The sequence below is a fragment of the Pseudomyrmex gracilis genome, unplaced genomic scaffold (genome assembly GCF_002006095.1).
Source record: "Pseudomyrmex gracilis isolate BER0280 unplaced genomic scaffold, ASM200609v1 scaffold_1, whole genome shotgun sequence".
In the NCBI taxonomy this organism is placed as follows: Eukaryota; Metazoa; Arthropoda; class Insecta; order Hymenoptera; family Formicidae; genus Pseudomyrmex; species Pseudomyrmex gracilis.
The window spans coordinates 1,710,628-1,726,825 of NW_018020585.1; the positions used below are offsets into that span (position 1 = coordinate 1,710,628).

Sequence of the window (16,198 nt, forward strand, 5' to 3'; positions counted from 1 at the left end):
AGAATATGCGCGAATATTTTGAGAGCATATAGAGAGTGTGAGAGAGAGAGAGAGAAAGAGAACAGCGTATATCCTGGCGTGCATTCTGGCGCTATTTTGGTGCATAAATTTCAGACGTGCTGGCTATGGTTTATACCGACGGGATTAAATAACTTGACCCACTAGTAACATATCACAACCGTGTACGGCATGCGTGTTGACTCCTGGCGCGTACAACATATATGTGTTCGCTCTACATCGAGGAAATGATATAATATATGTCCGCATATCGATTCGTACAGCAATTTTTTGTGTATTCAAGCAATATCTCACATATTTGTCTTGATTATCGTTGTTATGGAAGCTATCGGCCGCCAATATCTCGAGAATGCATCGTGACCCGTTACCTCCCTCTCCGGCTTTGCGGCAAGAAACGACCCGAGGAATCTTCAGCCATTTCCGACAGAATGTCCGGCTTCGTAGCCGGGTAGTTTGATTAACCAAGATTGCCAGGGCGACCTTACAAGCGACGAACCACCTCCCTATCGACTTTCACGTGAAAGCCAACTCTAGGCTCTGCGAAGATTAATCAAGTTTGTCAAGTTTGTCACTTTGGCCCAAGACGCTTTGAAGAGATTGAACACAACATACATGTGTACAGCACGTTTCGGGCGAGCAAAATGAAAGACAGTACAATGATCTATAGTGATGTTAATCACTAGTTCGGATTGATAAGTAAATTGAATTTAATTATAAATTAAATATAGATTTATTGGGAAAAGAGAGAGAGAGAGAGAAATGGGAGAGAAATAAATACAGATATATTGCAAAAAGTCTCTCATAAATTTAATTAAATTTAATCCGTATAGACATGTATAAATCTAATTGATAACTGTATATATTTTATAATAAAAATAATATTATTGTTTAATAATTATTGATTTTAGTAACATTTTATTAATAAATGTTTATAAGTATGTATGTATTTTTTTAAACGATTCTTCGTACAGTATATTTTTTAAAACAAATATAACGCATTGGATGTACATATGTACAACTGTGTTGTAGGACTTTCCTTGGGTGGCGGTCTGATAGTTTTGGCGTCGGCTTTGTCGGATGCATCACTGGAGCTATCAGGAAAATACAGTTTGCCATCGACAGCTGGCATACAGATAGACGATAATGGTCTACCTCAGTATCACTATGGATGGTGTCTACAGCTCTCGGGATTAGCGCTGATACTTGCAGAACTGGCAGCCGTTTTAACGATGTCCGGCTACATGGCGCGATTTTCTACGGTCGAGGAGATGGTGAAGTTGTCGATTAAAACTTTTTTGCCGCGCAATTTGTACCGCTTGGTTTAACTAGATACGTTCACTTACATAAATGCGAATATATTTAAAACGTGAAAAACGACATCCGCTCTTTAACATTGAGAGAGAGAGTGAAGTTTTATTTTTAGCTGTATACGGTTTTATTCTACCCGAGGATATTCATGTCCTTCGTTCTCTTTTAGGTGAGGGTCATGGTTCCGGGGGCTGAGAGAAAGCTGCGGGAACAGAGAGGACTCAGCTCAGAATATCTCGTGAGGGCGCATCAGAAATCACCGGGACCGCCGCAGACCCGACCTTTCGGTCAACCAACCAAAAGTGGGTGAACTTATCGCTAAAGAGGGTGTCCCGCGTGTGATGGTGCGGCATATCATAACTGTAAAGTTTGCGTTATAAAAAAAAAATTAAGTCATTCATTATATCCATAGAAAATGCTACTCAGTTCGAGTCAAGATTCTGAGTCCGAGAAGAAATCCCAATGATATTAAAAAAAAAAAACTTTGAAGTGCTGCGGGACACCCTGTAACAAATATAAGCGCGCTTTCTCATGCCTGGAGGAAAGTAAGTCCGCACTTCTGTGTCCTAGCACCTCAAAAAATAGCCGAAGAAGGAACTTCGTTACTCTGCAAGTCAGCACCCGATATCTGCGCGTCGAACCCACAGACCATCAGTTACGTCGATAAAGCAGACCTATCTCATGTTTTGCCAGCCTATCCCGCGGATAACAAGAACCTCGACCCACGATATAACTTCGATAAAACGGAGGGTAACGTCGTAGATTCCCAACTGAGCGGTTTCACCGATAAGGAAGGCTTCATCGATTCCCGGATTCTATCCGATTCCAGACAGAATATGATTGCCTTCACAGATAATAAGGAACCCAGCCAGGAACAACGATACACCGACTTTCCCGCAAGAAACACCGAACCGAACGTCATGGATTCCAGATTAACCGGCTTTGCTGACAAAGAGGATCTTCTTGATTCTAGATTGACTAGTTACGTCGAGAAAACCGAATCCTTGTTAGACACCCCCTTTGGTTACGACACCAGATTCAACAGTTTAGCTGGCCAGACTGTTCCGATCACGCTGAAGAACCAAAACCCATCGGTCTCCGCCATCCCGTCGCAATACATATACCAGAACTTCGGAACGATACACTCGGGTATTCTCAGAGTATCGGAACCGGGTACCAGCTCTAGTTCCAGCTCCAGTCAGCGTAGCATGACTCTGCAGAATCCAAAGCGCAAGTCGCAAATCGCTCAAAACACCTTCAGCACGATGGAATGTGAGAAGAAGAAGCGAGCGTCTGGCTTGGCCGGCAAGGCGAGCTTTTATACCGGAAGCGCTGTATGACCACCATCCCCGCCTCCGACACCGAGATAACTCCAAGAAGAGGAGATCCCATTGTAATCGGAGCTTGGTGTGACTTTTGAGGCGGGTTGGAGGACGTATGCGCAATATGATTTGCGTAAAAAAAAAATAAAAATAAAAATAAAAAGAGTGTTTTCTTACCAGCGAAATATAACTCTATCGTATTCTAATATAATATATATTGTATTTATCGACGTATATCAATATGTCGGCGTATATACATGTCGGTTCACATAAACGAGAAAATACATTTTTATTAATTATCGACGTTGCAAATCCTCTTTGCAATAGAGATCTCGAAAAAAAAAAAAAGAATAGAAAACGAAGTATTATATAATAACTGTGCCAAAATAATCGCCTTAAATTAAGCGATTCTGAGATAATTAAATGTTAAGAGCAGGATCTTTAACAGTGTAATTTGTGGGAAAAGTGTAACTTTTTGTAATCTGTATCACATACTCTAAGAGAATTGAATGAGCGATAAAAATAGCAAACAGTCTGAAATTTTTTAATCATTCTTATTTTAGATATTGAAAAAAAAAAAATTCAGCAATTTCGCTGTTGAGAACTTAATGCGTCATCACGTTTCAGCTACATAACCATTCGAATAAAATTGCATAACGTGAAACATTAATGTAGTCAATATAATTGTAATATATTCGGTGGTCAATATAGTCACAGAACTCATCGGGGCGAAATTTGATATTTTCAGTTAAGAATATAATATACTACGGAAGATAATTTTGTTTCACAAACATTGCAGCATGGTAAAACCTTTGCTTCAATGTGTGTGGAATGATTACGTTGTCATATAACTATGTCAATCAGAAAAATATAATTTTTAATTCCAGACTTCTTTCATTTTTTTCTCAATGACATACGCACCGTAATAGTGTCATTTAAATCAAAGACATATCAAAACTAAAAAAACAATTCCATTAATAACTCTTATGTTTGCCGAAGTCGTTTGTTTTTATATTTCTTACTTCATATGTCTTAATGCGTATATAATTTGAAATAGATAGAAAATAATTTATGCGCCCTCACACATGAAAATATATCAATTTGTTGTAGTGTTGAATGTAATAAAATGTGATTTCTTTTTTATGATAATATTTCTTTTCTCCTTTCTCCTTATATAGATGTATTTATTATATAATGTAATATTTGTTGTGTGTGAAAAATAAATATAGAGTGTAAGGAAACCCGTATGGGAAAAATCTTTATACTTTGTTCGTTTCTTTTCTTCCTTCAAGATATAGAGATCTGTCAGATATAAAATTGTCAAACCCTATAAAAACCCTAAAAATATAGCGAGTTTTCGAGAAAGAATAATAAAACACATGTGCATTCATAACAATCATTTAATCGTTAATAAAACACATGTACGAACATTGAACTGTCTAGTGAAGTTCAAGAAGGATTTTCAATTATCTTCAGTGCAAACAAAAATAGTTGATAATGTAAATCTCTTCAATTATCTTTAAATGCATTGTGTATTTTTTTAGTTAAAATTTTCTTATAATATATTTTTATAAAACTGGTTTTTTTACAAATATATATAAATTGTTTATAAGTTTATGTTACACATAAAAGAAAGCGCAATTATTATTGTACTTAATAGATGGCGTTATTTTACCGTGAACTTTCTCTAAATTCGACCGGAAGTCAATAGATGGCAGAATCATATTTGCTTAGCAGGCGTTGCTCCTAATGTTTAATTAACGCCGCATAATTGGCCGGCCAATTAGCGAACGTCGTTTAATATTAATCGGCAATTTGAATTCATTTTAATGCGTTTAAAATTTATTGAATACATAATTAATGCAGCGTGTTGCGAATGCAGATATGATGTACAAAACTGATCTCTTGGTTATTGTAGCAAATTTAAAAAGAAAATTGTGCTGACCTCTTTGTATTATGCGCACTCAGCAGTAATGCTCACTAAATTTTTACATCTATCGTATTTGCGCCAGAAATACTAGATAACAGTCATTTCGAATAACAAAATTAATGTTATTCGGAAATAAAAATCGTGACAATATCGACAATGAATTTAAATCCAATACATACAAGTTTTTCAATGAAGACAAATTAAGCTTTGATAACAAAGTTAATTTCTTCATTTCCTGGATGCTTCGCTCTCGGCCAATCGGTGGAATCAGCTGGAAAAGGAAATAGAGTTGCTCATCTCTGTCATTTACCTGAGTTTGCTACCAAACCCACCACCGCCTCATTCCGAAATATCCCACCAACCCCTTTCTACAATCTCGCACCCTCGAAACGAGCTACCTTTCCCTCGGTCGCTCTATATAGCCGTCTCACTCTAATCCAATTAAAAACGTCGGACGATCGCGCGAAACAGCGGCGCATCAACCACGAGAATTTTAATTGATGTTACAGGTACAGGAGAGGGTGGCTACCCTCGGGAAAGGGATCGTTATTGCATGCTCGCGAGCGAGATGTGTGCCAAGGTTTTCATTATAACAATATTTATTACTATATTTTTTTATTTATTTTATTTACGTTCTTTACTTTATAACATGTGTAACGATAAATTAGGAAATAGTGTGATAAGATAAAACAAATGTTTTGCATCGCGACGTGTCATTGAATTTACAGCAAAACACGTTAAATAAAATAGTTTTATATAATTAGAAATTAAAGGTAATCTGTCAAAAGAAAGAGAGATATAATAAAAGTTTGAGAGATTTATATATTTTTAAATACTTCGATATATCTGATAAATAAACCTGATTTCCACAGTCATGACACAATATATGATACAATCACATTACGGAAATTTGCGGGCTCATAATTGGCTGAAGTGACATTAAATGGATTGACATTTGAGAATAAAAAACATGTTTAATAATGTTTTTGCAATCTTTTGTAAAATTAACTAACTGAAAAACACAGAGATTTATGTGTATTTTACAAACACCAATCCAGATATTTAGAGCTTCCTGTGTGAAAGTTAGATAAAAATGAAATTACCAAAAGTAAATAACCTCTGAGAATAAAGCGAGGAAGATGGACTTCGAAAAAATCGGGTTCCGTTCAGCAAATGGAGACGTTTTCACTCCATTCTCTCAACCATTCTCGTGGGAGAGACGGTGGACCTTATTTTTTTTTCTTTACCCTCGTCTCTCCCAATCTGACCCGTAACCGTCACTCTTCTACTATCCGCCTTTGAAAGTTTATCTCACACCCGTGAAAGATATGTGAGGTTCGTTCTTCTCACGGAAAGAGAGGTAAGCCTCTCTATTTCTAAGAAGAAAATGGACTTTTTGTACTGAAATCGACAAAACGTCGCATAAAATTGCAGTAATTAACATTTTACTGTAAAGCATTAAAAAAACTTGGAATAAGAGAATAAATTCTGTGGTAGATAAATATAATATAAAAACTAGGGAGAGTGAGAGAACGAAGATGGCGGCCAAACAGCTTGCAGGCAGCCAGGACTCGCTGCCAAATAAAATTATCCTCTGAAAGCACTAGCTTTCACGAGGGTTAATTCCGCAACAGTCTCTCCTCCTGCCATTCCTGTCCGTTGCATTGGTATCACTATACCCTCCGGGCTGACCATAACTTAATACATAACATATAATATGCTTCCACCACTTTCCTGATAAAAGACAAAAGGTATTTCTCGAAAATATATATCGGTAATATCTTCGCAAATATATGTTGATAATAATGAAAAGATTTTACTTATAATATTTTAATAACGTAACTTAATAAAAAATTGTAACAAACATAATAAAATATTAAATATACTAATATATCAATAAATATTAAATATAAAGGTGATTTAATCTTTAGCTTATATATTTACACAGTGAAATGATAATTTTGATTGTACTTCGATTGTTTTTCTCACTTTCATCTGTTACCTCGTTTTAATAATTTTTTAATAACTTGTGATAAATATATCTCATTTTCAACTTGTTGTATGTTCTCCAAGGAAAGAAATTCTCTAGGTACTTCTACGATATAATTTTTTTCCACTCATTTTAATTCTGTTAAAAATTAAACCAGTAAATTCAGTCACATCAGCTGAAGTATACTTTGACGTCGTCGAATGAAGTACGACCCTTAGTGATAAAACTTAAGAAAAAAAATTATTGTCTTATTAGACACTGAGTGAGTGAGAGAGCTAATTTTATCATTAATTTTGGTTAAAACAAGTTTTATCGTTTCTTTTAATTTTCTAATTCGCTTTAGCTTTCCGAACATCCATCTCATTCTCTTCGCAAAATACGTTGTGATCGGAGTTGCCGGGACGCAATTGGCACTTTAATCTGTATTCAATGACCGACGCGCAGTACGGAGCGAACTTTTTACGGGGGATTTGGCGCGCCGCGAAACGATCGCTCGTATCGGTCGTTTGTGGCGCGAAAACGCGCGCGTTCCGCTTCGTGCGTGTGGAACAAGTTCGAGAGGCCGGCGTTCGCCACAGTTGCCATAGCGACGGGGCTGTCTAAATCCGCGAAGCACCCTTCGCCCGAAGGGGTGGAGTGGAACGGAAACGAAGGGAAGCGGGAAGGGCCGTCGAGGGGTGACAATGGGGGCGCTAAGTCTGGAGATTTGCAGGCAGCACGCCGGTTGGTCGGTTCATTGTTTCAACGCCAGTTTCCGTTGGAAAACGTATCGCCTAACCTCCACCGTCGAGGAAAAACTCCGCCGACGCAAAAGTTACGCGGAGACGAATAACCAGCGTCGACAGCGAATATAAATCGTGCCTCCATCGCGATAACCATTCACCCTTGGATGCAGCTTTAAGTTATTTGGATTTTGCGAAGAACTGTATCAAAAGATATAATACTGTGCGGAATTGTAAAAAGTTCAATTAAAGCTTTTTTCAGAATATCAAAAGAATTTGCAGACAATAAACTTAAATACGTGTTCATCAAAAGCAAAAGGCGCGTTGTATGTGCATTTAAAATTACTTCACAACGAATTACGTAAGTACAAACATGTTTCGAGAGGTAACAGCAACTTACAAAAAGGAGTTTTTGTTTTGTGCTAAAAATATTGAGAAATATCAAAAAAATAAAAAAATAAAAATAAAACAAATGAAATGTTTGTTTCACAGAAGAAATATACACTGATATTTTTCTTTGTCATTGTATTTCTGATAATTTATATAGTTAGAAGGGATAGAATAATAAATAAAATATAAATTATAAATGCTTCAACTCCACTTCAATAATAATAACAAATTTTAACAATCTAGTAATAAAAAAGCCGATTGCAACATTAATGAACTCAAACTTATTTCATAATCTTTTCATCTTTATTTAAAAATTCTTGTATTGGTACAGGAGAATGTCTTCTATTAAAATAAACATATTCTATATCATTTTTAACTTAAATATAAGAGGTAAGCTAGTAATTTAGTTAATGCGTTGTGCAGTCGATTGGTATCTCGATATCGGCGTATGGTGTACGACAAATTGTTCCTGCCGCAATGATCGCTACCGCAGCAGCAAACCCAGCTGCATAGAAACGCCTAGCTACATCGTACGCAAAAGATTAAAACAATTTTGAGAAATATGCAATCGGATTGCGAACTTTTTAAACTAATTGCTCGGCAATGAGTTTAATTATTGCCGATGCATATAAGCATTGCACCACAAAGTTGCCGTGATATTTTTTCGCCATTACAAGTGTCTCTTTCAAGGACCGTTCCTTCAGGTCGACGAGCCGGTAAAAGAATGAGCGAACAAGAAGTAGAAGATGAAGAAAGAGGAAAGGGAAGAGTATAGGAACAAGATGAAGAAGAGAACGAAGGAGCGCGGCAGCTGTTGGCCAAATTAAGTGATCATCTCGTCATCATCAGTGAAGCCGCCGCGAGGGGGGAATGAGCCGTGTTGCTGCCACGTTGCTGCCACGTTGCTGCCGAAGCAATAGACTTCGCGAGCCCCGTGAAATTAGCATCAGTGGAGCCCGAGAGGTAAGAGGGACCGCGAGTGTGTCCGCGTCGCTGATTGGAGGATCACCGCGTCGAGCTACGGTAGAAAGGAGGGGAGAAGATGGGTCCGTAGGCCTGGAGACATATATAGCTATATACGAAGGAAGGAGAAGAGAGGACCGAACCTTGGACGGATTTAATAAGCGCAAATGATAATCGCTGTATTTACGAGCAAAGTCAGAAGTCTGTGGCTCGAAAAATTAAATTATTGTCACAATAAAGATCGTCGTGAAGTCAATGATGCGATATTCAGACCATGTCTAAGCCGAAAAAATGTATTTGTGTGAATTGATTGGAATATTTAATAACTATCTTCTGAAAAGAAAGCGCTTAGGAAAATGAAAGAAAGAAGAAGAATGTAGTTTATTGCTTCTACTTTAGAAATAGAATTTTAAAGAGCTACATATAGCATACTAAATAAACGAGAACACACAGCATATAATAGGTTTAAAAAGATATTAAATAAAGAAAGAGAAACACAAAACAAAAGATGAAATTATATTTAAATGGTTTAAAGCACCTTGAACAGATTCAAAAATCGCCGAAAAAGAAATTTATTCGCAATTTAATCAACAATCCAAAAATTGTATCGTGCATACAATCAAGAATTTAGAAAAGCTAAAAAAAAAAAAAAATAACTATCTGTCAAGTGTGTAGATGTAGCTTCATTACAGGCCCTTTCTCGAGGCGGATCCTCAAAGCGGAGCCGAATTTCTGAAGCTAACACAGATTCCATGTATGTGAACGCTGCTTCTCTTCTTAATCCGAAGACAATTATTTATGAACATAAGAGGCTGTCGCCTAAATAAAGTGGGGATCGCGCATACCTACGAGTCCGCGTTGTTAAATTATTATACGAGCGTAAGATTTACGGAGTCTTTCGTCATTGGGGACCACCGTGCCCTGATGATTCTTTCACGCTTCGTTAAATCGCTGACGAACGAAAATTAGAACGTTGTCAGAACTGTTAGTACAAATAAAGATCTTTGAGATTTTATAACTCTCATAGTTGGACAAATAATATAATATTTCAATAAAGAATAGTAAGACAAACACTGTTTTTTTCTAACAAATTCATTTAATTTTATAATAAAAGGAGAAAAAAGAGAAAAAGTACGTGAAAATTGTTTTTCGTGCTTCAATTCATCTTCTATCGGTCTTTTCTTTTGTGCAGTCAGCCTTACTTCTCAATCTGTAATTATGTCACCAATATAAATAATTGCCATCAGAGATTATTAGAAGGGCAGCGTAGAAAGCGGGTCCGCGTCAAAAAGGATCAAGATCGGCGCACCGTAATCCTACTCGGCAGCTCCCCCAAATCCCCATAAAGTTCATAAATTTATCGCGCGGCGTGTCTGTCCTCTCTGCCGACTATGTCCCCGCACTTTTCTCTCTCCGCGCACGCATCTCTCCCTTCTCACCTTCTTTCTTCCTGTATAAGTCAAAAATTCAAATTATGTATTCTATTAGGTGCGAGCGGGTACCGCTCGCACACAAGCGGCTCTCGGAACAGAGAAAGAGAGATGGGTGAGGTAAGAGGCGCGGCGGATGGAGAAGAGAGTCCGTTCTCTCGTCGGAGAGGGTACAAAAGGAAGGGTCCGGTAGGTGCGCCGCGGACGCGGGGCAAAAGGTCCGGAAAAGAAATGAGAAAGAGTGTAATAAATTGGCGGTGAGATTATTCTCGACGTGCATTAAGACGTCAAGCGGCGCGACGGACGACCTGGGAAGTATTGCCCAACACTTTCCGCGCCCCTCCACGAGACACCGCTCTCCTCTCACCGCGCACGCGTCACTCCCACTACAGCGTGACGGACCGCGCCTCGCAGGGCCCGTCCGGCCCGATCTACAGCCCTGCAAGCGCACGAGCACGAAGAGCTAATCAAGCAGAGGTGCGAACGTGTCCGTCTGAATTTGTTAACGGGTCTCACCACGTGACTCTTTCAGACTGGCCCAATTCCCCAGCAGGCTCCTTTTGCATCCTTATTATCCTGTGTCATTTTCGTTTTGAATAATATATTTCTTCAGTTTCCAGATTATTTAAAACACGAGTTAATTATCAGTGTTTTGAGAAACGTTTGTCTTCTTTGTTACGTGAATTGTGTGATTGATGTAAAGATTTTGTGATTACATATGTTTTCTTAGTAGTTAGAGACAAAAACAGAATCGAGTTACTACATTATTATATTACACTAAAAGTGCGGAACATTTTTCACAATAACAAGCGAACCGTAAAAATGTTGAAATAGTTTAGCACTTATCTTACAAGAGTAACATATAATACCGACAGAAATAAATATATTTTTTAATAGGAAATCGCAACATTTGATCTGAACAAATCAGTTTTGCTAGATCTATTAAAAGAAGACAGAAACGACGGGTCTTCAATCTTGCCGGGAGATCTCTGTGGGGTGAAGTTAACATCGTTGGTTGTGTTGGAGGGTGTTAACAAGTCACGATCGAAGGGAGGCAGCCTTTGTTGTGGTTGTCCGCGCGCGGTTCCAGGTGTTGCTTACGTAATATATATTATTTAACACTCTTTTGGAAGATGACCACGGGGGGTCCTGAATCACTAGTCGCATCATCTTTCGATCGATATCAAATTGCCATCGATTCGGTTGCGGGGATAAAAGAATTATGGGCTATCAACGAACTTTTAATGGTATTGGTTGAGTCTATCTATCTACAAATTGTTAATTGAGCTGCAGTAGTAATAAATAAAAGTGCATACATGTAGATATAACCATGTTGCATCACTTGTTCACTGCATGTGTAAAATGTCTCAAAATAATAACCAAAACTGTATTGGCGTTAAGAAAGCGCAACTTAAGAGATATGTTACGGTTAAAAATTCGCGAACTCTACGTTCAATGTGTATAGCTCGCTCTTGGAACGTGACGCGTTATTCCCATAAAAGTCGCTGGAGGGTGTTATTTAAAAGTTCGTGTTGCCGTAGTCGTAGCGGTGTGGCTGTAATCGCGCGGCTCGAAAACGAGCCGAACTAAAGGAATTTAGTGACCGGTCTCCGGTCTGACAACCAATCATCCCGACGAGGCCAAGGGAGCGGGAGTAAAGAGAGAAGGGGGACAGCCCGAGAACGTAATCTTACGTATCAATTAGCCCCACGGTCCAACGGCCTTACCCCCCGCGGGCCTTTGACCGCGCGCCGCACCGTCTTCGAGGTGTGAGAACCGAGACACGAAGCGTGCATTCGTTTTACAACGTCTTCATTGGCCGATATCCTCTCCCGTGAAGAAGGGAAGAAAGGGAAGAGGGAAAAGATGCACCTGGAGAGAAGACGCACCCACGCTGGAAAGCAGATGAGTCATTGACGATGTGATACTCGTAATATTTAGTGACGAATTCATTCTGTGATTGAAATTCGGAATACGGCGACTTTAATCGCTTCGTGGTTAGCGATATAACGTAAAATGAATAATATTTCTCAAAAAATAATAGCGCAATAAAATGTGAAGTATGTAACAAGGATTTATCCATGTAGATATAAACAATAAATAGTAAATAGTATCGCTAGATTTCTATTAAGGATGTACTGTGGGTTTCTATTCACAAAGATTACTAATTTCGTCGTTTCAATAACAATGATTTGGTGCTTATTTCATACAGAACAACATGATTAGCGCTAATAAGTCGACATAATCATCTTATTAGCTATATACGTACTCTCCTCCAGTATACATATACATATATACATATGTATAGGTATTTGTTGAGGTCACGTAATACAGTAAACGGAGGAAGTTCGTGACATAAAATAATCGGCATCGAGTTGTGCGCGTGACAAGCGAACAGGTAGATACCTAACTGTTAACTCGTGGCGGAGTTCTATTCGATTTACAGAAGAAGAACCTGTTATCCCAGCCGTCAAAAGGTAAAAGCCTTCCAAAACAATATCCGCGCGCGCGAGTTGGTCTAAAAATCTATGTATATATACGAAGATCCAGAAATATTTTTCAATATAAGAATCTCAAGTGTTGACAAGCAGCTACTTCTGAAAGAAAAGAATTGACAAAAACAAATAAAGAAACTTATACAAGAAGTCTGCGTGTTTTCCGTCTGTAAAATTACATGCAATTCATTTGAACAAATGATCGTTAAATATAAAATTAATATAAAAATGCATTTTTTTGTTAAATGAAGAAAATATATTTATATGTATTTATTTAGCTTTGCGAATGTATGTACTCGCAAAGTTCTCATTTATGAGTCTCCTCTATTATGTATTTGCAACTACCAGCTAACATAGCCATTATCTGTTAATTATATAAATGTCGCGCGTAAGTACTGTCGCTTAACTACATAATTATAATTGGCTCTATTGAAGCAAAACGGCATGCCGTTTTAACTAAACGCATGTTTTCATGCAAAATGTAAACACTGAGCAAAAAACATGGAGAATAAAATTATTATCTTTGAAATTTTATTTCTTATTCCCTTCCGATTCAACTATGTATTGCCTGGTAGCTCATCTCGTACGTATATCGATCGAAATGATTAATTGAATCTGGTGATAATTACGGAGTTGTGGAATTATACTGGCCGGAAATTGGCGGCGAGTATATTCTTGCCTATTCTGCCGGAAGTTATCGTCTAATTAACACGATTGTCTATGAGTGGGGAAAAAGAATGTGTTAATCAAGATACAAGCGGATTTATTCCAGCAAAGGACCCAAGATTTATAAGAAGAAGCAAAGCGCTTTGCAAATTGAAATAAATAAGTAATTATTAATTCAAATTATTCTTGTAAGCACTTTGTCAAGCGCGTAAAGAAGTTTTGATGACAAAGTTGATTATGTTGCAAATTTTTCTCAACGAAAGAATGAGAAGCGCGTGCTAATTTTCTTTGTCTAGCGGCAATTTCTTCGGCTGTTCGAGAATTTTGAGTGAGAAACACATCTGGAGGAGAGATCCGTGGACGCGAACGAACGGAGAAGAGAAAAGACAGGGAGGGAAGACAGGATAGGGCGTGGTTGTGAGATGATTTAATGTCGAAGATGCGTGTCTCTATCCGGCCGGACTGCAAAGGAACATGTTGCGCGCTGCTTCCATAACAACAGCAACAACGCCAGTCGAGCAACGCCACGAAACGCCCGATGCGCGTTTTGGGGCAGCAACTTTACAGCCGTTTAGTGTTTTACGGCCGTTTTATGAACGCCGCGCTGTCTTTCGCAAGGAGGATCCACCGAAGTATCATCGCGGGAGAAGAGATTCAGCGCGGACGAAGGGGAGAACAAGGGAGAGATCGCTACAAACGCGCGATAGCGCGCGGATTTTCACTGGTGTAACGGAGTTCGAATGATTTATTGGAAATCGTTACCGTACAAACTCGTCATCTCTTCTCAGAACATTTTGTAAACTCCGCGAATTTGATCTTATAGTTATGTCCGAAATATATTATAATCCGCGTCCGTTAATATCTGTAATACGTCACTTTTTCAAAATAAACCGATTCAATTATTAAAGCGCCAAATCAATCGCACCTTTGCTCGAAAGGATCTCTCCGGTCCTTGCAATATCCATAAATTTGCACATGTCCAATCACAACACCATCATATAGCGCTTCGTGAGACCCCAGAAATACAGTCGAGAACGTTATTCTCGATCGCGAAAGGCCGGTACGTTTGACGCGAGCGTTTCGCGCCTGGCCGGTCCCGGGCTCGGCTTTAATTAAAAATTAATCGACGCAAATTAATTTAAATGCAAAAAGTGGGGCCGAGAGGTGGAGTCGCCGTTTGTTGGGGGCGGGTCCACTGAGTTAGGCGATCGTTACGGTGCCTGGTACCGGACGATAATCGAAAACCCCGAGACGATCCGGAACAAAAGGCTCGCCGGAGAACGGGTAAAAGAGAAAGAGAAAAAGAATGAGAGAAGAAGAGAAAGATCGGGACGGGATGGCCTCGGCCGATCGGCTAAACGTGAGCCTCGTCCGTGAGCAACCTTCCTTCGAACTGGTTCGGCTCCGATCGTTAATACCTCGTTATCGCTCGGGTCAGTCAGGATCGGCCCGTATTGATCACTTTTTGATCGCTAGGCGGATAAATGCGGCCGCACCGCCGATCCGCTCCGCTGCTTCTTTCGCGGGTTGTAATCTGTCAACCGGCCGCTTTTAACGGAATTAAAGAAGCGAGTCGGCGTGTTTAGCCGACCGATTCTTTGCTTATCAAGTTTACCGACAAACGCTATCATCACCGGATGACATTCGCGAATTGAATGTTGAGTAAATCTAATACGTTTTGAATACGCTAATTTCTTTGTCAAAGCGCGAAAAATAATTTCTTAAGAGAATAATCCTTGATTCTTTGAAAAAAAAAGGCAACGCTTGACTGATTACGCAGTTCTTAACTGTGGCTAAGATCCGCGGCATTGCGATCTTTTACTTTATATATATATATATATATATATATATATATATATAAAACAAAAGTTTTATTAAAATTGTGATTGGAGATATAATTTCGCATCGGCCAGACCTTGGTTCGTGATCTAGAAGATGAGCAACGGAAGCACTACATATTTTCCTCAGACCATCCTCCGGTCATTGTGACCGCTTTCGAAAAGAGAAGGAGACGACGGGAGGTGAGACGAGGCGAGACGACGGAGGTAAGAATCCCCGCCTACCCATAACGATATTTTAATTAAACCGAGGCGCTGGCCGAGCCGAGGAGAAATTCAATCTCGAGATAATAAATGATCGCGGCCCAACACCTTCCTGACTGCTGACGAGCCGACACCTCGGCAGCTTAAGGAGTTCACACCTTTTCCCGTGCGGCCATTGAAAACATGGCGAGTGCCAAGGATACTCTGTTTTTCTTCTTCGTTCTCTCTCTCTCTCTCTCTCTCTCTCTCTCTCTCTCTTTCTCTTTCTCTTTCTTTCTTTCTTTTTTTGCTCTTTTTGTTATTTGCTTGATAGATACAGACTCGCCCTTATCATTAGTTCCGACCGGCTACATGAAATCGTTAACGCGAGATTAAAGCGCGCGATGTTGGCTACCGTCCTTCATGCGTCATAATATTCTATCCGACAAATTTTTCAAAATTTTGCTACATATATTCACGCCTCTTTCAAGCAATGAGTTTGCAAGCAGGTGATACGCGGAATGGAACAAGTCCTCATGCTGAGAACACGCTGCTGAATATTCTCAAAGTTACATTACAAATCAGCATGTAAAATGAGATAAGTGTCAGTCAGCGTTACAGATACAATGTTTTTATTGTATATTTTTGCACGTTTATTATTGCATTCATCTATGTTAAAAAGTTTGCATAAAATTAAACCATAGCAACACTAATAATTAGAAAATATCTCGCGACTGTCATTTAAATATCACAGCTCGATTGTTGTAAAAAAAATTTTGTCGGAAAATCTCGCAAGAAAACTGATTAAACAAATACTCGATCGAGCGAAGATAAAAAAAAACAACATTACCTCTTAAATCACAAAAACCAAATTTTGTGTAAATCTCTCGTAATGTGAAACAAAAATAATTTTTTTCCTGAACTCACACACCGCTCACAACAA

At 38.8% G+C, this 16,198-nt stretch overlaps 2 protein-coding genes across 5 annotated transcripts in view; one reads left to right on the forward strand and one right to left on the reverse strand.

Moving 5' to 3' along the window:
- Positions 1-3,719, forward strand: part of LOC109852110 — a 36,138-nt gene extending 32,419 nt beyond the window's left edge. For all 4 annotated transcript variants that reach the window (XM_020422978.1, XM_020422969.1, XM_020422961.1 and 1 more), the window contains exons 5-7: positions 1,048-1,289; positions 1,496-1,628; positions 1,897-3,719. In XM_020422978.1, coding sequence (XP_020278567.1) covers positions 1,048-1,289; positions 1,496-1,628; positions 1,897-2,666 — 1,145 coding nt within the window. In that variant the 3' untranslated portion in view covers positions 2,667-3,719. The remainder of the gene's footprint in view (positions 1-1,047; positions 1,290-1,495; positions 1,629-1,896) is intronic.
- LOC109852132 (protein zerknuellt 1-like) overlaps positions 1-16,198 on the reverse strand; it is a 55,787-nt gene that overhangs the window by 5,418 nt on the left and 34,171 nt on the right. The window lies entirely within an intron of this gene.